This window comes from Coturnix japonica, chromosome 17 (assembly GCF_001577835.2).
Source record: "Coturnix japonica isolate 7356 chromosome 17, Coturnix japonica 2.1, whole genome shotgun sequence".
In the NCBI taxonomy this organism is placed as follows: Eukaryota; Metazoa; Chordata; class Aves; order Galliformes; family Phasianidae; genus Coturnix; species Coturnix japonica.
In genome coordinates, this window is record NC_029532.1 from 254,552 (window position 1) to 276,706 (window position 22,155).

The window sequence follows — 22,155 nt, forward strand, 5'->3', positions numbered from 1 at the left end:
TACAAAAGTAGATCCAAAGGACACACATTTGTGCATGAGCCTGGAGGAAGCCACTATTTATGTTTACACTCTAGTGGCATTTCTATTGCCCCTGCCTCCTCTACATTTCAAAGGGTGCTAAAAGGTAATTGCCAGACCACTTTTAAGGAGCAGCAAGGTGGCATTCAGCAATTTCTTCATTTTTTTCAGGAAGCCCATTACAAAAGGGCTTCCTGACACTCACTGTGTGCAAACAGGTACAAAGCTACAGCTAAACAGCTGGGGTGGGGTCATTCCCAAAAGACAAACAGCAGGAAAGTGGTGGCAGGGGCACAGTCTGGGATAAAAAGCACAGGCAAAAGCACAGGGATCACTTATTCACGGTTTGGGTCAGCCTTACAGTAGAAACAAGTACAGCACTTACTCTCCATGGACCAAAGGTGGACAAGAGGCCTCCTGCTGAGAGGCAGCTATTGACATTCAAGGTGACTCACCTCCTGAGGGTCATTCTCCAGTTTCAAACCATCTCCTCGTTTTTTGCATTTTCCTTAAAAAGAATTGTAAAAAACAAATGCATTACACTGGGTAGAGAACTCCAAGATGGATCTGTGAATCCTTGGTCAGGACCACAGAATTTAGAACATGGCCTTAATGCAGAACCAAATTCTACTATAAGCCTTAGGAAAAGGGTGGGGTGGGACAGGCATGCCTTGCAGAAGGAAAGCAACAGCCCTGTTCAAGACTATCAGCTAGTCAGATTCGAAGATGAATACAAAAGAGGTTGACTTTTCTAAGAGTCTGCAACACGGGACAAAACCAGCTGATGAACATCAAGTGATTACTTGTGGAATTTGTGGTTCTGCACATGGCAACAAGGAAAAGAAAGTGTTTCATTCTTCCAGCAGGCAGGTCAAGGTTAGTTATGAAATACAAAGTTACTCCCGAGAGATTTATTTCTGAGGCGCTTCCCTACTTAAATGAAGAAAGGCTGCATTAGAGAAATCATCCACCTAACACTCTATGCATGTCATAGCAAACTACACATTTCTAAACCATTAGTCTCCCCAGAGTCATCTGACTTTTAATGTTTGAAGATAACAGAAGTATTCACCCCAATCTTTCCCCATTCTTACAACAAATCAATCTCTGAGAGGGAGAAGAATGACAAGAAAAGAAATCAATCTCCAATACAGTGGAAAGAGCTTATGCTATTCCAGGGGCCACAGAAAAACAATATATGACATGATCCCTTCAGTTTGTGTATGAAAAAGATGCAGGAACCTAACTAGCAAAAGATACGAGATCATCTGAATTTCAAGCAGCTTCTTTGCATTCAGGATCTGCTACAGCTCCACAACCTGCAGCAGTTACACAACATGCTGCAAAGCCAGAAAGATGAGTCAGGACTGTGACATCTGCTGATAGATATCTCTTCTATGTTCTTTTAGTTCAAGGGCAGCAAAGGAGGCTGTACTTAGTACACTATTAGATAAAATTCAATACAATCCATAGCTGGGGGCAAGCTTTACTTGCTAAGAGTTTAACAAACGGCATCATTACACAAAAGAGCTCTGAGCAGGCTCAGGGAAAACCCAGCAGGCTGCAGATAAACCCACTCCAGTGAGTCTGCAAGACGGAAAAAAAACATTCATGAGTCAAGAAAAAGGTAAGAGGGGCAGCAGTGTAACAGCTGCCATTCCCTCCTGCTCCCATGTACCAACCTGACTCAGGCTCCAAGCTTTCCCAGCAGCCCTTTCCCCCTTCCTTCCGAATTAACATCTTTATGCTAAACAAATGGCACCAATTCACCACTCATCAGTCAGGCAGGGCCAACAATGCTGCTTCCTGTCTAACTAACACAGTCTGGAGAGTAAAATCCAAGAGCACTGTTGAGCCAATAAGGACAGGGAGGCACAATTCTAAGTGCTAGGCAAAACACGACTTAGCCAAACCACATTAAACTCAGTGCAAAAATGTACAAGAAGCTTTCTGGGGTCCAGATTACTCTCCTGTGCATTTTCACACCAAGATACAAAGAATGGCAGTGCTGCATGACAGAGAAGTGGCTGAAGCTGCTTTAGAAGACTAAAGTTGAACACTGCAGTTCAACTTCACATCCTTTAGCAGCAACATACCCACATCTGTGGGTCCATTTTCAAGATGGGTTTTCTAAATTTAAACGGATCTCTTAATTTTCTCTAACAAGGAACAATTGTTCCACAACGGGAAACACTTGCTAAAGAAATTTAGCCTGGAAAACAGTGTACATCAATGTGCACGTTCAGAACACGCAATTCTGGCAGGTCCACATTCAGTTTGCTAAGAGCAGCATTCTGCACAACTCCAAACAGGCACAACAGCCAGGATCTGGTAGGTCGGGGAAAAAAAGGAGGAGGATCAGGTCTCATCAGCACTCTGCTGCAGCAGCACTGAATCCTTCACTACTTGAAGTCTACTGCCTACATTGGTGCCCCTCTCACCAAAAGCATCTCGCAGGAGGATTTTTTGTCCTAAGCAGGCAGAAGGAAGAACAAAATTGTCATGAAATAACATTAACCTTAAAGATGATCGAGTTCATTTGCACACATTTTCCTAAAGTTGCATTTATCAAGAACGTGCAGTGCTGTGGCAGTGGGGAAGGATTTGTTTTTGTTAAATTGTAGTAAAGTGAATTTTTATACTACACTGATTGAATACATTTAACTACGCAAAAATACACATTAGTGGTCCATAAGTAGGGATCTTAACAGAATGAGTTTCACCTTGAATATAAAGTGGAGATAAAGCATCCCTTCAGATTTCTAATACATGTTCCACTGCCAGAAATGAAGGCAGTATCAGAAGAGCTGTTAACAACATCTGCTCATATCAGATCCAATCCATTTTGCCAAAAAAATGACAAGTCTCTGGTTTAGAAGACGACTGTGCTCAGAGAAGCTATTCACAGAAATAAATGGTGGAGCCACACGATTCCTGAGTTAAATGTCTATCTATTCATAGCAAAGTTGCAAGGCAGAGAGAAAACAGATATTTTGCTCAGATTCTATATACATCTATATACATCGTAACGCTTCTGTTGGTAAGCACTTAGGAAAGATGGAAGTAAATGGCTTCTCTTTCAACCTTCCCTCCCGTGTGCGTTACTCCCATCAGGTAACATTTTACCATTTACCAATATCACTTCTTTGAAAAGCAGCTTGACAAATATTTTACAAACAGAATGCAGAGCGTATATCTGTCTAAAAGTATAAAGGAGAGAAGATGAAGTTTATAGTAGAGTTCAGAGAAGCTGAATAACTCAGCAGCAGGCTCTCATCAGCTGCACAGGACATGAGCCATCAGCTTCCAAACACTGGGACTGATGTCAAGATCAGACTGCACACAGTGGGCTCCAGCACACAAGACTCCCCTCTCCCTTCTACACTGTCCTAGGAAGTAACAGTCATGTAGCTGAATAAAATAAATACGTGCCTCTTTCTAAAGAAAAGTAAACAGGTTCATCTGATTCCAGGTAAGTTCTTAATTAAAGGGAAAAAAACAACAAGCCTGCAATATAAAGAACTTATAGAGCTTACCTTTGTCAACTACGTCCCACACTTCGACTTTAACAATATCATCAGTGGCTAAAAGCACAGAAAGGAGACAGTGTCAGCAAAAGGGTTTCAGCAAAATGAACACTCCCAGCTCTCCCCACACAGCCCAGCCTGGAGCCAAAGGTATTTTCAATCTTCAGCAACCAGTTCAGAAATACTTGTGAAATCCACCCCCCTCCCAAAGACTATCAATTTCCAGCAAACATTTTACCAGAACCTTTTCCTTTCTCCCTCTGGTTACAATTACTTTGAGAAGACTCCAACTGCAAGAAACCTTATTTTAAAATAAGAATCGCTGCTTCATGGGTGGGATCATGTTTACCCTCATGCAAATATGTGACTCACTTCTTACCCTTCGGATCGCAGAGCAGAGAATGCCACACACTGATCTATAAAGCACTCAAAGTGTTGGAACAAAAGCATTTGCTTTTTTTTTTTGTTCTGAGATTGCCAAAAGAAGAATAAAATTGATGACAACTAAAAACTAAAACAGTGCACATTAAAGTCAGAAACGGTAATTCCTTACTTGGATACAAAAATTTCCATAATAAAACAACTGGGACTGAAAAGCAATTTGGCTCATTCTGAGTAGGAAGAAATAACTTCAGTTCTACTCTTACGAATTCCTCCAGTATAAAACTTTTGAAGATCTGACAGGGTGACGTGTTCCCTGCCTAAAAGGTAAACCTAATACAAGGCAACATATTGAATATTTGACTGCAATATTATTAACATCTGTAAATATTTACCGCCAGCTGCCTCGTAATGTTTATTCAAGGCGGCTTGAGAGCACAATCAGAGGAAAAACAAACTTAATTCTTCCTCTACAGATTAACTCCACGAACAGGGCAGAAATCAGCTCTGAGGCCATTTCTCACATTTCCTGTGGCAGATGGAAGGTTTTCTCAGCAGGAAACACACCTTCCAAGATTTGTAAAAAGGGAGTTATTACTGCAAGCTTTGAGGTCAGTGTAGAATTTCCTGTTGGAGATTATTAGTAAGGAAATAAGTGTTTGATCAAGTGAAAGAAACACCAATGGAAACACTTCTCCCAGCAGCTTGGTGATGCAGGGAGATGACGAGCAGATCTTTGTAGAGCAAGCTCATGCTGAGTCAGTAGTGCAGCCTGCAAGGCTGTGGCATTTTTTGTTCAGGAGCCCAAGAGCTGGACTTAATGCACTGCTTATACAATCACTGTGCCTACAGTGTCTTCTCTAGACTAGATCCAGGCTTTCAGAACCACTTGCTTTACACTGCCAGAGCAGATGGGAAAAATCACACCTCATCTCTCAAATTCAAACAAGCACTTAAAAAAAGCTACTTCTGTGCTTCAGTAACTCAGCCTGGAGTTATCAGTGCTACAACCATTTTTAAAGCATCCTCACCACCAGTTGGGGGATGCTCTTTACATCTTAATCAGTGAAAGAACAGTTTGCACCAAGCTTTTCACCTGCATGCAACACTGCAGTGCTGTGCAGAGACAGATTTTCATCACAAACCTGTTGGCATCAGCAAGTCAAGCACATCACACATATTTTTCAAAATCTTTTGGATCATGAATTAAAACCCTTCCCTGAATTGCCATCACCAAAAGCTTATTTTTTAGCTCTTACAGCATACATGTAAGTCACTCGGAAAGTAATGCCTTCTATTTATTTCCAAGGAAATACAACAGATACAAAGAGCACAATAACACTGCTCGATAGAGCAAATTCTCAGCTACAAAGCATTATATTTCAGCACAGTCCCCACCACTAGACCTGCATTTTTGCCAGCAATAAACAAGAGCCTGCATGGTAATTGTAAAGATCTGCACCAGTAGAGGTGACCACTGTCACCATGGCCACTGCTGAAACAAGCCCTCACTGTGCTCACATTCACTCTTTGGTCTCCATCAGTGTTACGGTGTGGACGAATATCAACGAATGCCCTTTCTTCCACATGGAGGAATTCACTACCATCCCTTACTCCCACGTCAGGTGCCATTCTGCCACACCACCCTTCTGCTGCCATCTGTCACACAGCAGCAACATGTAATTGGATACTGGTGTGAAGGTTCGGCTTCTGCTGCCATCCCACCAACATCTGTTTCTGGTGCTGTGGGCCAGCATCATGAAACAGGAGGCAGCACTTGTAGAGCAGCCCTCATCATTTCTGAATAAAGTTACTAAAAATGTGACTGAGAAGCTGTGAACAATAAATTAAAACAAGAGTGATGATGGCCCATTTTATCTCCCAAGCAGACATGGAAGAAACAAATACAGATGCAGTGCACTTTCCACCTCAAGACACAGAGAAGTGTGTCACTCCCTCCTCCCTCTTTCCCCTTACTTTTATAATTCCAGTGGATGCTGGTGACTTGGATCTCCTGAGTTGGAATGTACTCCTCAATGAATTTCTTTCCCTGTAGTCGGTGCCAGAGTGTGGTTTTCCCAGTGTTCCTGTCCCCTCGGATAACAATTTTCACTGCAGAAAAGAGCAACCAGATCAACAAAACTCATTGAAGACAAAGGAAAGAACGCTGTGAAAAGCACGTTAACTTTATGCAAGCACTATGCAGATGCAGTTTGATCTCCCATATTACAAGGGCATGATGGGTTCTGTTGGAAAACATGAGCCTCAGTCATTATAATCAGTGCTCATTCAGCGACTCACACCAGCTCAGCAAAAAGAACCCACGTGAAGACTGGATATTCAGAACACGCGAGCATCCAGCTGTGCCTCTGCTCCTCACCCTGCAGCAAGCAGCGTGCAGGAAAAAGAGCATTCAAACCCATCCCAAGGAAAGAAGTGACCAAAACATCCTCATGAGGGGAAAACATCGGCTGTACAGCTGCCATTAACCATACGCAGCTCAGCAAAGTAAATTCTGCAGCAGTTAATAATGTGAGCATCCCAGAGCCTGCCTTAATGCTATCTTCTTCTTTCTGAATACGGTATGTGTTGATTCCAAAATCTTCTGTTGCATTACGGGATTTTTGTTTTTCGTGCTCACCACGAGCTGCTGGCAGCCATCAGCTGACTTGCACCAAACCAGAATGTTTACGCTCGTATTTGATCCCTAAGAGCTGCTATAACGCACTAGAAAAATGGGCCACTCAGAGACATCTAATGGCAGATTCAGGTGATGAGCATTAGGTTGTGTATCATCCAAAGGCTGCCTCCTGTTGTAACACAGCAGTTACTGCAGTCAGTTCAGAGGAGAGCAGCGGTGCCTGGAGGAACCACCAGCAGATGCCATGTCTGCAAAGGGCCCGTGCTGCAGTTCTGCTGGCAGCCATCGTGGTTGTTCTGCTCTCGCCCACTAAGAGGTATTGCTGTTTACTCCTTTACAAAGTTCCTCATTAAAAGGGTGATAAAGGCACGGATTAACTTAGTATTTATAAGCTGCCTTCATTTACAGGTACCAGAGCATCTCTGCAGAGACAGCAAACCATTTCCTACTGCCCTGCATGAGATCCTGTTTCCTGCTTACAGATGGAGAGAAAAAACAAAGGTGGATTGTCTTCGTTTCTCTTTACGAACGCAGCAGGTCTGTGACAGAAGAACAAGACCCTGTTTGTCCTCTTTAGAACCTGAATCTCTTGAAATGCTCTCACAGATCAGCTTAGAGAGACATGTCCAAATCCAGAGTCCTTCACCAAACGCTGTATGAGATACTGAAGCAGTTTGTGGCAGGGGCCCAGCAGACCCTGCAGTGGTCAGGCTGCTCTTGGGCTGCAGCTTCAGGATCACTCCAGGATGACTCAGCTGGGAGCTCTTCTCCACAAGGGACAGCCTCACCTCCCCCAGGTTTCCTGCTGCCAGCACCATCACTCACAGTCACTGCTGGGCTGCACCAAGGAACAGGAAGCCTGCTTGCAATGGGGGTAGACTCTAGATCTGGATCTCTACAGGTCCCTTCCTACCCCTACAGCTCCATGAAACAGGCTTCAGTTCACAATAATGGACTGTAAAAGCTCGGAAACGTTTCTGTAGGACCACTCATAATAGCACCCTTTGGGTTACAGTTACGGGGAAAAGTTGTAAAGATCTGCGTTAAAGATGGCTACAAAACGCATCCCACCACCCTCTGTTCATTTTCCTGTATTTCCTAATGAAGGAGCACTGACAGCACTGGGATGTGCAGCTCTGCCCTTCCCTTAGCAACTGCTTATCGTGCCAACCTTTGCCAGCCTCCACTCAGCTCAGAACCCACCCCATTTACCCAGTGCCACGGCTAGGAGAATGCTTCAGAACTCTTTCATAACCCTGCCTGCATCTCCTACAACCGTTATATAACAGTGATACTGGGAAGAGTTACTATGGAGATTGGAAAGCTTCCCTTATGGCAGGACAGAAAGATGCAGCTTTATTCCTGATATAACAGCAATAATTAGAACACAGATCCTGACAAGGCAGTGCTCAAAGCAGAAAGCTTCTCCAAAGGCTTTTGCTAATGAGACAAAAACAACAAAGCTCACCCGTTTGCAATTTTGGTCCTGCTGTATTAATGCCAAGCAGGTACACATGCACACAGGTTGGGTGACGACGCAGTTAGTCACCACACAACAAGGGGCTGTCCCCTTCTGCTGCTGTGCCAGCAGGATGCAGCTGATCTGTACAGCACACTCACTGTCTGGAACACCAGCTCCCTTCTCTTACATAATTCACAAGCTGATAGAAGCTACCCGAGCTCACCCATGTAACACTGAAGCACATGGATGCGCTCTGCCCTGTGGGCACTGCTACAACTCTGCAGTGATGGACAGAATTCATGCAGATCTGCAGGTGTGGGTCTGGTGCAGTGCTGTGTGTCAGGGAGCTACAGCTGCAGCCTCGCCACTCATCTGTCACTAGAAACAACGTGCTGCTGCTCATATTTATGACTGCTTGCTAAGTTGCTAATTGTCTAAATTCAACGCTGTCAGCATATCTAATATCCGGTAAACTCACCAAATGCTCTCCCCAGCAAAGCTGCAAGCTCCTAAAATCTCTCAGCTCAGAAACACACTCAAGGGCGACAAGGCTAAAAAAAGAAAGCAAAAAAACCCCCTCAACCCAGCCCTGCCCTGCCAACCGCTGCCTTCACATCTCACATTCAAATACACTCATTCTGTTCCCCCTCTGTGTGTGGGGCCCTAACAGCATTTCTGCTCTATTTTCAGCTGGGATGGTGTGATTACTGACCCCATCTCACTATGGTTACTTGGAGCTGGATACACATACACATACTTGCAGTGCCTTCCTGAAATGTATTAGGAATAACCTTTATTGAGCCCCAGGGGGCAAAGCACAGCTCTGAGCCTCAATAGGGTAAGGCAAAAAGTATTCACTGCGAACAGACCAGCTGCATCAGGTACAGAGCCAGACAACCAGGATGGCACTGCCTGCCAAGGACACAGCAAGGCACACGGCGCTCAGCCCCGGCAGGACACAGCCCCTCACACACACCCACGGGATGTGGAATAAGGACCCGGTGCTGCGGGACCCACCTGCCCGGGGGGTTTATTCCCCCACACTTAAGCGACAACAATCCCCTACCAAACAACTGCCCGGTGCCGGCCCAGCACCTCCCGCACCGCGGCGATACCGGGACTCACTGTTGTACTGGACTCCTTTGGCGAACCTCCTCTGCAGAGCCTGGTTCATGGACTGCAGCCCCGCGGGGATGTTCTTGTCCCGCCCCGCCTGCTCCGAGCCCACCAGCTTCTTCAGCGCCGAGAACATGGTGCCGCTCCCGCCCTGCGCCGCCGCCGTCGGGAAAAGGGCCGCGGCCGCCGCGGGCTCAGGAGAAGCGCGGCCCAAAGGGGAACAGCAGCATCGGGCCGGGAGCTCAGGGCCGGGCCATGGGGGGACGAGCGGGCGCGGCGCTGAAGGGGCTCGGCCGGGCCCGCTGTGTGCCGGGCGGGGCGCTAACCGGGCATGGCCCGCGGCGGGCAGCTCCTGCGGGTGGCAGTGGTGCGGGCTCGGCTCGGCTCGGCTCGGCTCGGCTCGGTTCGGCTCAGCTCAGCTCAGCTCAGCTCGGCTCAGCTCAGCTCGGCTCGGCTCAGCTCAGCTCAGCTCAGCTCGGCTCAGCTCGGCTCGGCTCGGCTCGGCTCGGCTCAGCTCGGCTCAGCCCCGCCGGACGCCGCTCAGGGCCGGACGCGCCGCTCCCGCCGCCATCTTGGCTCTTCCGCTTCGTCGCCAGAGACGGAGCGCGCGGCGCCGCTACGGGGAGCGGCAAGGTCCAAAAGACATCGGTGTGCGGAGCGGGGGGGGGCGCTCAGCGGTACGGGCCGTAGAGCGGCGGCACCATCACGGCTCCTGCAGCCTCCAACACGGCGCCCTCCGTGACACCCCACGTACCCACAAGTTCCCTTCTGTGGCCCCCGAGCTCACGGCCCCGTTCTCGTGCACTTGTTGGTGTAAATCTCAGTGTCCCCCCATCAGCTGCCCCAGCACGTGGGAGCCGCCGTCCATCCATGGGGATGGCAGAGCCCTGAGCTGCCCCATAGGGACAACGTGCGGGTCAGCAGGGCTGAGATGGGGGCAGGGGCTCAGGACAGAAGGGACCCTGCTGGGGAGGCCAACAGGGACTCAACAGCCCCTCCTGCCCCTCCCGGAGCCCCCTGCCCAGCTCCCGACAGCTACGGGATGGACACTGGGATCACTGGTCACCTCAGAAACGTTTATTGTTGGAGATATCTCCTGCATTGGCAGGAGCTCCTGTGCAGCCCCAGCTCCAGTGCTCAGTGCTCGTCCTTCATCCTCGTCAGTTCGACAGATGCAGAAACTCCTCATCCTCTGCAAGCAGAACGCTGTGCAGTGTGACAGACCCACAGGTGCCATCCTCACCCCTACTCACACCCCACAAACAGCTGATGGCTGATGCTTCCCGCTTTGACACCCCTGACACCTCCACTGCTCCCTGCTGTGCTCTGCCCTGCTCACAGCCTTTTCCCCTGTTATAATGAGCATTGTGGAGTACAGTCCTGGCCTTGGGGCATCTGTGGCTTAAACAGTTCCCACGTATGATGCTGTTCATAGATGAATCTTTTTTCTCAACCCACCAGAGTCCCTGGCCCAGGATGGACCAATCCCAGTTGCAGGAAGACTCAGCACAGGGACACAGCCTCAAGCAGGATGGGATGCACAAGCAGTGCCTGACTGGTCCCCAATGCAGCAATAAGCCATACCTGCCTGTGGAGGAGCCCCACAGTACTCCTTGCACTCCTTCTCTGAGTAGAACTTGTTCCCGTTGCCCTTGCAGCCTCCATAGCTGAACTTGATGCACTTGCCCTGCGCCGCATCAAAGGCCCAGCGTACCACTGGTTTCTGGCAGGGCCCCTGGGCAATGGGCAGCCTGCAGGCAGCTGTGGGGAAAGGAGACTGGAGGACTGGCAGAACTGGCATCCTGTGCTGCACACTCAGGGCTTGGGGCCAGCCTCGGTTCCCTCTGTGTCCCCTCACCCGGTGTGGCCCCATTCCCACTCACCCTCGGTGCGGCAGGCCTGCAGGCACTCCTTCTCTGAGTAGAAGTTGTTGCCGTTGCCCAGGCAGCCACCATAGAGGAAAGTCTCGCAGGCCATGGAGGAGGTGTTGTAGAAGAAGCGGGAGAGCATCCCGCTGCAGGGCCCCGGGTCCCGGTTCAGCCGGCACGCATCTGCAGGTGAGTGCAATACAGGTTGGACTGGGTGACGGGGGCAGGGACACCCACTGCAGCCCCTCCACCAGGACCCACCTTCTTTGTTGCCAACGTATGAGGGCAGTGGGCCAGCAGCTGAACCCTCCTCGGGCGGCAGCACTGCTCTCCGTGTCCTCTGCTCCGGGAGGAAGCACAGAGCTGCCATCAGCCATGCCACCCCCCTGCAGACATCTGCCTGGGGTCAGCAGGCCATGCTCACTCCATGCCTCGTGCTGTTCCTAGCCTTGTATTCTTTCCAGGTGGGGGCTGGGATCACACATTTTGGATGAAGACACTCAAAATGCACCAGCCATGCCCTGTGCTGAGCTGAGCATGCTTCTCTCGTCCCACTGATACATGGTAGTGCATCCTCCAGATATTATGTCTGCCCTGAGCTGTGCTGTTTCTCTTATGAAGTCCCATCTCCTCTTTAAAATCTTTCTAAAAGAGACTGGAACACGCTGGGTGATAGCAGCCAGAGCATCAGCAGGGCAATTAGCTGCCTCCCCCCACCCACAGAGGGGGATCCTCAGCCCAGCTGGAGCACTCATGGACAGGCAAGGGGTAAGGAGACAACAGGCTCCCTGTGCAGGAATCTACCCCATGAAATCAGAACAGGAAAGAGACATTGCCTTCTACTTGGATGTGAGCCTTGGTGCTACCTGAAGCACTCAGGACTCTCATCCCCACAGCCTGTGTTCCATCCTAGCTGGCAAACTCCATCCCCAGCCTTGATCCATCTCAGGAGGTTCTAGCTCAGACACTCACCTCAGGGGCAGCAGCAGTCTCCTGTGGGATGCATTCACCTGGCCCAGATCGCAAGAGAGACAGTCAGAAACTTGAGAGTGGTGGCTTTACAAAGAAGTCCTCTCACCATGGCCCTACACTGTGCTCTCACGGGTCCTTCAGGAAGGGGCTCCCTCCTAACTGTTCTGTACCTCTCAGAAGTACTGCCCTAAAATCCCCATGCCCATCTGCATTAAGCATTTGCTGCCACTCCTTGTTGAACAAGGCACTCATCACATACAGGGAGCAGCTGTGGGTGTTCCTGCAATGTTCTGCTCCAGATACAGCCATGCTGGGGCACCTCAACCTGACAGCACAGAAAGGATCCCACCAAGTACCCCAGCTATTGCAGAAAACTGGGTGCTAGTGGAATCCTGGCTGATCCTTAGCCTCATCCCTTTTCTACCCCTTCCCAACAAAGCCTTAATTTCTCCTCCCTCCATTCTGTCAGTCCCTTCTCCTCAGTCCTGTGTACCAAGAAGGAACAGCCTCAGCACACCATCACACTGTGGGCACAGGCAGCAGGAGAGGTGTGTGCCTCCCATAGATTACCTTTGTTGGCCAGGATGAAGATGGAATCTGCAGGGATGCCCATCTCCAGAGCCAGCTGCTGGAAAGCCTCGGTGAGCTCTTCCCGCAGCTCTGGGCTTCTCCCTGGGTAACAGCAAGGAAAGGGCTGTCAGCTGGTGTCTGCTGCTCCCAGATCTGAGTTTCTCCCACACAGATCATGTTCATCTCAAATAACAGTGTTCTCAGTGTTCATTGTGTGTTACGGCTCTAAGCTGAGCCATCAAACTCAACCTCATTTGATGCCAAAGACAAGTTGACTGAAGGCACCACCTCTGGAGCCAAAGAGCAGTGCTACTGAGCCCACCCCAGAGCTTGTTGCCCACAGTGCCACAGCAGACATACCATACAGCTTCAGTGTGGTGGTTGGGCCAAAATTACTTGTCTTCTTCATCAGAATGACTGCGTATTCTTCATAGTTGGTGCGAAGCACGTAGGACTTGATAGACACATCCCACTCTGGGTGAGAAAGAGATACAAGGGAGATCATTCCTACCCTTAGGGAGGAACAGGGGTGGAGAAGGCAGCCTCAGAACAGGGGAGTGAAATCAGATTCAAGAAACTATCAGATCACTGGGAGGCAGCTACTGACCACGACCCTCTTTCACATCACCAACCAGCCAGGGTTGGGAGGGATCTGCTGGAATACCTCACAGTGCTGTACCTACACAGGCAGTTCTGGAGCAGCCCCCCTGAGACACAGTTTTTTTGGTTGAAAATGACCTGACCTATGGAGAGTCTTCCTTTTCCTTGAGCCCTGCTGCCCTGAGCCGCTCTCCCAGCCACCAGCTGTATCATCTGAGGTTCAGACCTGGTTCATACCCCCTGCAGCACAGTGGCTCTCAGGACACAGCAGGCCAGCAGCGAGCCCAACTTACTGGGGTTATAGTAGGTGTATTTGCCAGGGGTGTCGGTTTTCTGATACTCTCCTGAAACGCGTTTGCAGTCACCTTGCCTGGAGGGAGGAGGAAAACAATTGTCTGATTGAGATGAACTCTTTCATGTTTTTCGCATGAAAATCACATCTGGGGCACCAAAACTGGCCGTGCCATAGGATCCCTGAGATCCCTGAGCACCCACAGCAATGCCCATACCGCAGCCTGGTGCTGATGGTACTGATCTGGTCAGTGTTGGGGCCGGGGCCCAGCACCAGTGTGCCCATGCTGAACTTCTCCTTGTAGTTCTTCATCCATTTGCAGGTGGTGCCAACAGCTACATCATACCACTTCCCATACATCTGTGGGGGAAAAAAAAGAGGCGTCTCCACCACGGGATCCCTCCACAGAGGCAGGGCATCCCATAGCTTTCTGCAGAGCTGACATCCTTGTGGCCAGGAGGTCAGTTGGTGAGCAGGGTGCCAGGGCCAGAGCTGCTGGAGGAAAGTGATCAGCACTCAGTAGGATTTCCAACTCCATGATCACCTTTCTCACATGGCTTCCCATGCTTCTGAGCTTGGATCTAAACAGCCTGAGGAGCAAGCTGGACTCTTGTTCCCATGGATGCTCACACTAGCAGAATATTGTCTCTTTCTCCTGCTCTCTGCCTTGGCTTCTTTTGGGGGTAAGCAGTCCTTTGGGAACTGAGAGGGGTTTCCAAGCTCAGGGCAGTGTCCCTGTGTCCTCTGCCCACCAGGCAGGGTCTTGTACCTGCCGTGTGCCCCAGGAGAGCCCAGAGCCATGCTGCTGGGTGTGCAGAGCCAGGCAGGGTGCTGCCGGAGACCCACAGGCCCACTCCCAGGCAGGACGCACCCTGCACACATCCTGCATCTCCCCACAGCTTGGGCTGGGCTGATGAACAGACTGGGATTCTTTGCCCTGCCCCTGTGTTTGCTGGGGTGAGGCCATCCCAAAGGCTTGGTCCCTATGACTGGCATCAAGGGAGGCCTGCCCCACACAGCCCATTATGGGAAATATCATCTTCCTTTTTGGAGGGAAGTGAATTAAATCTTCCCCCCATCCCTTCTGCCCCCAAATGCCAGGAACCGCCAAGCCGCCATTACCCGCTCAGGCTCAAAGTTCTCCTGCACTTGGATGTCCTCATCCTGGTCCCCAACAGGCGTCCCACTGACCACAGCGAAGAGGAGGAGGGAAAGAAGACCCCAAAACATCATGTCTGCCAACTTCAGAGTGCTGCTGAGCAGGACTGGGGACTCTGCACTGTCCCCACTGCGCAGCAGCGTGACCTTCAGACCACAGAGAGCAGAGCTGCTGGAACAGCCAACCTGGGGAGGGCCAGGCAGGGAGGTGCGGGGGCAGCTCCTGGTCCCACACGCCCGGCCACATGGCCTGGGTTCACCATGGTGTGTGGAGCTCCTTCTGAGCTCCTCTTTTCACCTGTCTCAGACCTGGGCCAGCACCTGCTGGTCTGCCTTACGCAATGCTGTGATTCACACTCCGTCCCTGGTATCCTACTGAGAGCCTTGTGCTGGAACAGCATTACCCTACAGGCAGCAGAGCGTCAAGAGACCCCCAGCATATAGTGGGGTGGGGGCTGAGCTCGGCAGAGCCCAACTGCCAGCTCCCTCTTGGCAGCGGGGTGAGACCCTCACGGAGGTACCAGGCACCTGGGCAGGCTGGGACACCCACCCTGAGGGGAAGTGTGGGTAGTGTGGGCACACCATCCCTCCTGCTGCTGTTTGCCTTCTCAAGATGATTAACTGAAACCAAACAGCTGGAGGAAACTGCAAACAGAGCAAAGGGCAGGAGCCTCTCTTCCAGCCGGGTTGTAACCCAATATTTGCAGAGCCGGCCCAGGCCGCTGACATGCTACAGGAGCCGGACGGACTTTCACCTCGCAGCGCCGTCGGGGCGATGCTCTGCCTGGTGGGCGGCGGGCAGAGCATCCAGCCCCGGCTGCCGCCCGCATCGTGCCCCGGCCCCCGCCCGGCAACACTAGGTGGCAGCCGGCGGCCAGGAATGTCCCACCGCGGCCTCGGGAAGCGGAGCGGGGCCGGGAGGAGCCGTGCGGGCAGCGACCCCGCCGGGCAGGGGCTGCGGGTCTCCGCTCCGCCCCGTGCGGGGGATACCGGGGCGCGGTGCAGCCCACCAGCCGCACGGGCGCTGCTGAGGACGCCCCCACCGACCCCATCCCTGTGCCCGAGGCTCCCGGACCGCCGGGCGTCCCGTCACGGCACAGCGGTGGCAGCCCCTGCTCGGCTCGCAGCCCCCCGCAGCCCCGCTCGGTGCCTCACCCTTTCAGTGCCCCTTTGCAAACCTGTTGTCCCTAAACTCACCCAGTCTTTTTCTGGTCCTGACAGCAACAAGCTCAAAACTCTCCACGTAATGAAATTATAGCTATTTTTTCCTGTTTTCAGCCTATTTCCTGCCAACACACCTTACTCCAAGGACTATGGGAGTATTACAGCCTCACACTCTGCGTTGCCCACCTCTCCCATGACTTCACAGTCATTACCTGCCCTCGTTCATCCCTGCTCCTAACAGGACGCTCTCAGCCTTTCTAGGCTCCTCTCATCATCAGACACTTCATCTCATCAGTTACCACAGAGCAACTCTAAAGAAAGTCGACTCCTCATCTGTGTCCTGAGCTCAAGCACACAGAGCAGTGTTCAGGGCCGGGGAGGGACGTGATTAATCTGACTGGGGTAGCAATGGGAACAAGCTCTCAGATGGTGGCAAGACTGGGAGGTGTTTCAGCATCCTTGGGCCAGGGTGGCAACCTCGTGCTGTGCCACCCTGCGTGGGTGCCCAGCTGTTTCCAGCCAGAACCATCAGCCCAGGCACCTCCGTGCCCAGCAACGTGAGGACATCTGTCCGTCCTCCTGCGTGCATCTGTCTGCACGGGTCATTCCCCCGGGGCTGTCCCCTCCACCGCCCGGCCCTGGGGGTCTCCCACAGGCGGTAAATGCAGTAAAGCATCGCCGTCCCCGTCTCTGTCCTCGCCGCAGCGTGGCCCCAGCCGTGCAGATGGCTCCGGCACCGCGCCGGGTCGCAGCCTCCACCCTCACGTGCGGTGCTTTTTGTGTCCCCTTCTCTGCGTGCCGCCCTCACCCCACCCGTCCCTCCCCGCCACCGCCCGCGCCCCCCTCGCAGCCCCCACCAGAGGCAGCCACACACACAAGTGAACTTTTCTGCGTTTTCCAGCAATTAAAAAGAATAAAGCAACAGTTGTCTCCAGGCAGGGCATGGATCCTGGTGACCCTGATTTTCTGTGTGGCTGGGCAGGGTGAATGGGGCTATTGAGACCCCGATGACTGGCATCTCCACTCCAGGATTGTCTGCCCGTCCAAGTCCCCCTCCCCGCACTCTCCTCCTCCCCGCTTTTAATTTCCTTCCTGGAGAGAGCTGCTCATCCCCTTCCCATTGGCCGAGGGCCTGAAAGGGAATGGAGGAGACAAGGGAAGGATTAAAGACACTCTGCTTAGGAGCAAGCAGCCTGAATACGAGATGCACCGGCTGGGAAAGAATGGGGGCTTAGCGGGGCACCAGATCAGACCCGCCCCGCCGCATTCAGCCCGCTGCATTCCTGCATCTCTAAGCAGGGTTCTTTCTCCCTAGCCTGCCCAAGGAGACCGCTGGCCCCCCGTCCTACCTGCCCTGCAGGTAGGCCCTGCCCACCTGACTACCAGGTCCTGTCTTACTGGACCACCTTCAAGTGAAGGTGCACAAGACCAAGCTGGAAGGGGCCCTGGGCCCCCCCTGGTGGGGGGCATCCAGTCCACAGCAGGGAGTGGGGCTGAGAGGGCTTTAAGGACCCTTCCAAACCAGCCACGCTGTGATTCCATCCTTCACCTGCACTGTGCCACCCGTGTGTGTGTGATGAAGGACTCGTGTCAGGCAAGGAGCAGAAAGCAGCAGCTCCGTGCAGGTCACCTGGTCAAAGAGTGCAAGACTGGTGCACGCTGCCTCTGCCCAAGGCTGATGCAGTGATGGCAAAGCTGCAGCAGTACATCGTGCCATGTGTTGCCACTGGGCTGGATTGCTGCTTGCACACAGATTCCCAGCAGAAGGTGTGGAAACACCCCTCTCCTCTGTTAATTGGGAATTTGAGGCTGACACTTTCTGTTTGGAGCTGTTTCCTTTGCAGGATGGGGGAGGCTGTTCTTGGAATCCTATTGAGGTCCCTGCTGGCGCTCATCCCAGAGAGCTGTTTCCTGGGGGAACACATCCCCAGTGGAGCCCAGCAAGAGTTTACCAGGCCAAGAATCTGGAGGACTGCAATGCAGGGCAGAGAGAGGGTGGATCAGCAAAGCCCAACAGCCCTAAAGCATCAGCTCTGAAAGCATGCAGGGATTTCATGCTTTTAGGAGCACCCTGGGAGCCCAGGTTCCCATGCAAGGACATATTTTGCTGTGCTAGACACACAGATTTGTGGCCTTCCATGGCAAGGACAGAGGTCTGAGCTCCTGTGTCCCTTACAGAAGTTAGTGTTGTTCTCTGAGGGCTGTCCCACCTGTCACTACCTCCCACCCTAAATATCTTGTTGTCCTATGCTATCTGATAGCAGAAAGGACCAGGCCCCCCATGCTGCCCAGAGCCAAGCAGTGCTGTGATGGGCAGGATGGAGCCCTGGTGACCACAGTTGCAGGACCCAAGGTGGTACATGGCCCAGCCTGTGAAAAGGCACATCATCATAATCTCAGTTGCCCTCCAGACTCTTGACTGTATTGATTTAGGCACTGAACTATGGACAGCTTGCTCCTCTTGAAGTGTCCTAGCATGCACATGGAAATGGGATGTCCTCTAGAGCCTGGGCAGAGACCAATTAGGATGTGAGAGGATACTGGAAGCAGCAGAAGGTACTCAGGTGTGAGCACCTCTGAGTAATCAATGAGCATACCAGTGTTATAAATGGGAAATATACAGAAGAGTTAGGCTAAACAAGTCGTTATGTAAGAGAAGAATGGATGGAGCTTACCTGTATCCCAGACTTGCTGAAAGTCCCCACAAGGAACAATCTCCTAGAGAGACCCTTCCCCTGGGGTAATCAGCTCTTAAATGGGGTCTAGGAGAGGTGCAGCTGGGCTCCACCCCTTCTGGAAGCACAGGAGAATTGAATTATTGCTCACCTCAGGTGGTCAATCAAAGGTTCAGGCTGTGCTTCAGCACTTCCCATACAATCCCCATCACTCCCTGTCCCCATGGCCATGAGGAAACCCAGGCACCACCTCAGATGGCCTCCCCAGGGCTGGAGCTGAATCCCACGCTATTGACCATGCAGCATAGGCTGTGCCTGGTTATTGCTGCCAGCCCATAAACACACTTTTCAATATAATTAATAGCCCCAGCTGCTGGAGCTTTAGGACCCTATCAGAAACTTGTTACTATGTAAGAACATGACCTGCTTCTAGAGCTGCATCTCTGTTTCCATCCTGGAAGGTATGGGAAGAAAATGTCCATGTTCATCCCTTCTCCTTCCCCAGAGAACAGCCACATGCCCGTAGGTGTCCCACTGTGTGCCACATGGAGAGCAGAGGGGTCCCATCCTGGGCTGTGATGGGAGCCTCCCCTTCCTCACCCACCCTCCAAGACCGGCTGCCCTGCAGGTGGGATCAGACACAGGGTGATCCCCACCCCATCCCTGCTGTCACACCGCACACACTGGGGGTCCTCACCTCCTTATGCCTGAACCTCCCAGTTCCACCACCCAGGGTGAGCACAGCCCTGACAGGAGCCCAGCAGACCCAGGGACAAAAGATGTGGCACAGGTGGAAGGACACCGTCTCCTTGTGCGGTTCTGGGACTCTTTTGTCCCACGGCACCTCCTTGGTGCCCGGGCAGCACAACGGGTGTGAGCCCTTCCCTCCATGGCTGTGTGGAGAGGGACCACGGGGCTTTCTTTTTAATGCAATGCTATGAATACTCGGGGTCTTTCTGCTCGCTGTTTAATAGATTTGAATGTGAAAAGGTGGTGGAATTGGGAAGAAGGAAAAGGGGGGGGAGGCCAGGCCTCTTTGTTCGGGGATGCTGCTCCAGCCCGGGATTTATTTGGCATTTGGAGGGCTCGGGGTCTTTCTCTCCTCCCCAGCCACTGCAAAGGCTCTCTCCCTTTTCTGCCTCATGCTTATTAGCATAGCAGCTGCTCCCTGAGAGGGGCTAGTCAAGAGAAAAGGATAGAGGCGTCCGGGAAATGAATAGGAGGGAAAAAAATAGCTTAAAAGGACGGGAGCTTTGAATGGAGGGGGGGGAGTCGTGAGTGGCCGGGGGAAGGCTCGGAGTTGTCACCGTCACTGTGAATGTGAGCAGGGTGAAATGCATCGAGCTGTGGGGCCGGCAGCACGGTTGGGTGCTGTGCTGGGGGCGAGGACACATCCCGGTGCCACGTGCTGGGCGCTGGGTGCTGCTCCTCCTGCGGGCTGGTGGGTGCTGGGTTGGGCAGAGGCAAGAATGGAGTTGGTGGATGCTCAGCAAACAGCCAGTGCTCGTGTCTGTGACTCTCTGAGTTACCGTGTGATGCCAGAGCTGCTGCCCAGGTCAGGTGTGGTGCAGAGAGGGAAGTTCCCTCCTGGGAAGCTGCTTCCTTGAAAGCAGCAGCCCCAGAGCAGCATTAATTTGTTTTGGAATCAGGCTGAGCAAAGAGTTTCCAGTGCACCCAGTTGTCCCAGCACCTCCTTCCTGTCACCACCCAGCTGCCCAGCATCCCCTCTCCCTCCGTAGCCACACTCCCATTCCCCTTTCTTCCACCCCCCTCCATCCTCCATCTCTCCTTCCATTCCCATCAGTTTATTCATCCCTCCCCATGTATCCCTCCATCCCCATCTCACCTGCTGTCCCCAGATCCCCTCTGTAACCCCATTCCTCCACCCAGGCAGCTTTCCACACCTCCATACCCAACCCCCTGCCCTCCCCAGAGAAAACCAAACCAGGACAGTGCTGGGATCAGCAAAAGTGACCTCATAACACGAAGCAGCCAAGGACTGCCTTACAGCCCTATCTCTGCCTCCCACTCTTTGTGAGCTCCACTGGGGAGCAGTGATCTTAGGCTCCCAGGGATCATTCTGCAGGAGTGGGATGGCAGCCTCCAACCCAGCACAGGAGGGAGCTGAACCTTCTCAGCCAAACGTGGCTCAGGCCCATGTCCAACACTACAGTGTCTGGGACACAGAGAAATGGGATGAGATCAGAGTGTCCTGTGGGATGTGTCTGCAGGGCCTTGTGTAATGTGCTCTGGCCCTGAGATGGGCAGTGTGCCATGACAGCCCCACCACCCCATTACGTTCACATCACGGGTTGTCACCCCAGCAGTGGGCAGAGTGATTGAGAAGTGGCAAAGTGCTGATGCTGGGAAGGAGGAGAGCCGGGCCAGGCAGACTGAGCCGCCTCCTCCCCTGCACCCAACAGTGGGCAATTGTGGTCTTTAAAAAGGTAACTCCCATTCGGATCTCCAGGCTGTGGCATTATCATAGTCATACAAATGCCCGACAAAGCACCTATTTAAAATGTACTGAATTTTGATTACAGGCCGTCCCCTCTCTCTCGCTCGCTGTCTTTCTTTCTCATTCATTACTTACTGCGTTAAGCTCCCCGAAATTCAAATAAAATTCCCCCCCCCGCATATGCCTTGTTCGATTCAGCTCTGATGTCTGGGTTTGACGAATGAAGGGGAATATAAGAGAAGACAAAGCTGTCAAACTTCTCGGGGCCGTGTTGACTTCCCATCACCCTGCAGACGGAGAAGAGGCCGATCCATCTGTTTTGGAGTCAGTAGCACAAACAAAAGCAAAAGACAATGGCAGGAAGCACTTGGAAGTTCAAATTCTTTCTTTGGTTTCTCTTGGAACAACAGAACCTACGTAATGCGGCCGACGGACAATAACACGCAGCCTGGGACACACAAAAATGCCAGAAGAATGTGCTTACGACACAAAACGTTCCAGTATTTTTGTTTCATTGGAACAGAAATAGAAAAGGAAAAAAAGAAAAGCACGGAGGGGGCCGTTGGAGTTCCTAGAGTTCTTGGACTGGGTTTCTTTAGAGACGAGTGCTGCAAAGCGGGGTGGCTGTGGGCAGTGCAGTGGGGCTGGGGGCAGCTCGGGGCTGAGCACCACCAACCCCACACCGTCCCCGTGCACACCCCCCAGCCTCACTGCTGGGGATGTAAGACTGGCACCCAGCAGCAGGCTGAAATGCCTGCAGAGAGGCTCCTGGGCACCCTGACCTGCTTCTCCTTGGGAAACCTGCCCTTGAGCTCATGTCCTGTGCAGCCCCACCAGGGCAAGGCGTGTGATGGAAAGCCACGGGGTGAACTGAGCTCAGCCCCAGGTTTCTCCCTGCAGCAGTAAGAAGGGCACCTGGGTGTGCAGTGCTCTGTCCTGAACAGAGGTGGATGCTGCTGTGAGAAGAGCACCGTGCCTTGTATGGGGCTGCAGCCCAGCACCAGGACAGGGGGAGGTGGGGTCGTCCCTGAACACAGCACGGGGCTGCACCCTCAGCCACACACCGAGGGATGGGGATACCCACAAAGCAGCCCACAAACCCCCCCAGCACCCTCAGGGGGGGCACAGCCCCACAGGAGCTCTGGGTCACAGCTGCCCTGGGGACACCAAGCAGAATACAGTGACCAACATGAGGAGATGTGGAGCCGCAGCTCTCAGGCATTGGGAAAGAACACACAGCAGCCAGGGAGGAG

At 52.3% G+C, this 22,155-nt stretch overlaps 2 protein-coding genes across 2 annotated transcripts in view; both read right to left on the reverse strand.

The window, feature by feature from the left end:
- Positions 1-9,567, reverse strand: part of RABL6 (RAB, member RAS oncogene family like 6) — a 31,599-nt gene extending 22,032 nt beyond the window's left edge. The window contains exons 1-4 of the mRNA XM_015878700.2: positions 9,155-9,567; positions 5,904-6,038; positions 3,555-3,602; positions 474-526 (exon numbers count right to left, since the gene is read on the reverse strand). Coding sequence (XP_015734186.2) covers positions 474-526; positions 3,555-3,602; positions 5,904-6,038; positions 9,155-9,281 — 363 coding nt within the window. The 5' untranslated portion in view covers positions 9,282-9,567. The remainder of the gene's footprint in view (positions 1-473; positions 527-3,554; positions 3,603-5,903; positions 6,039-9,154) is intronic.
- A 633-nt stretch (positions 9,568-10,200) lies between these two features.
- On the reverse strand, positions 10,201-14,941 carry AMBP (alpha-1-microglobulin/bikunin precursor). Its single transcript, XM_015878702.1, has 10 exons — positions 14,570-14,941; positions 13,665-13,807; positions 13,449-13,525; positions 12,916-13,029; positions 12,556-12,657; positions 11,986-12,023; positions 11,275-11,353; positions 11,029-11,196; positions 10,730-10,906; positions 10,201-10,337 (listed from the first exon to the last, which is right to left on the reverse strand). The coding sequence occupies exons 1-10, from the start codon at positions 14,678-14,680 to the stop codon at positions 10,306-10,308; spliced, it is 1,041 nt and encodes a 346-aa protein (XP_015734188.1). The 5' UTR covers positions 14,681-14,941; the 3' UTR covers positions 10,201-10,305.
- Positions 14,942-22,155: the final 7,214 nt, after the last annotated feature.

What these genes read in the sequence shown, in the direction of transcription:
- AMBP (XM_015878702.1), bottom strand. Translation starts at nt 14,680, where the DNA reads ATGATGTTTTGGGGTCTTCTTTCCCTCCTCCTCTTCGCTGTGGTCAGT. An exon ending in AGAACTTTGAGCCTGAGCGG is followed by an intron (nt 13,808 to 14,569) that starts GTAATGGCGGCT and finishes TTTCCCCCACAG; the next exon opens with ATGTATGGGAAGTGGTATGA. An exon ending in ATACACCTACTATAACCCCA is followed by an intron (nt 13,030 to 13,448) that starts GTAAGTTGGGCT and finishes TTTCTCACCCAG; the next exon opens with AGTGGGATGTGTCTATCAAG.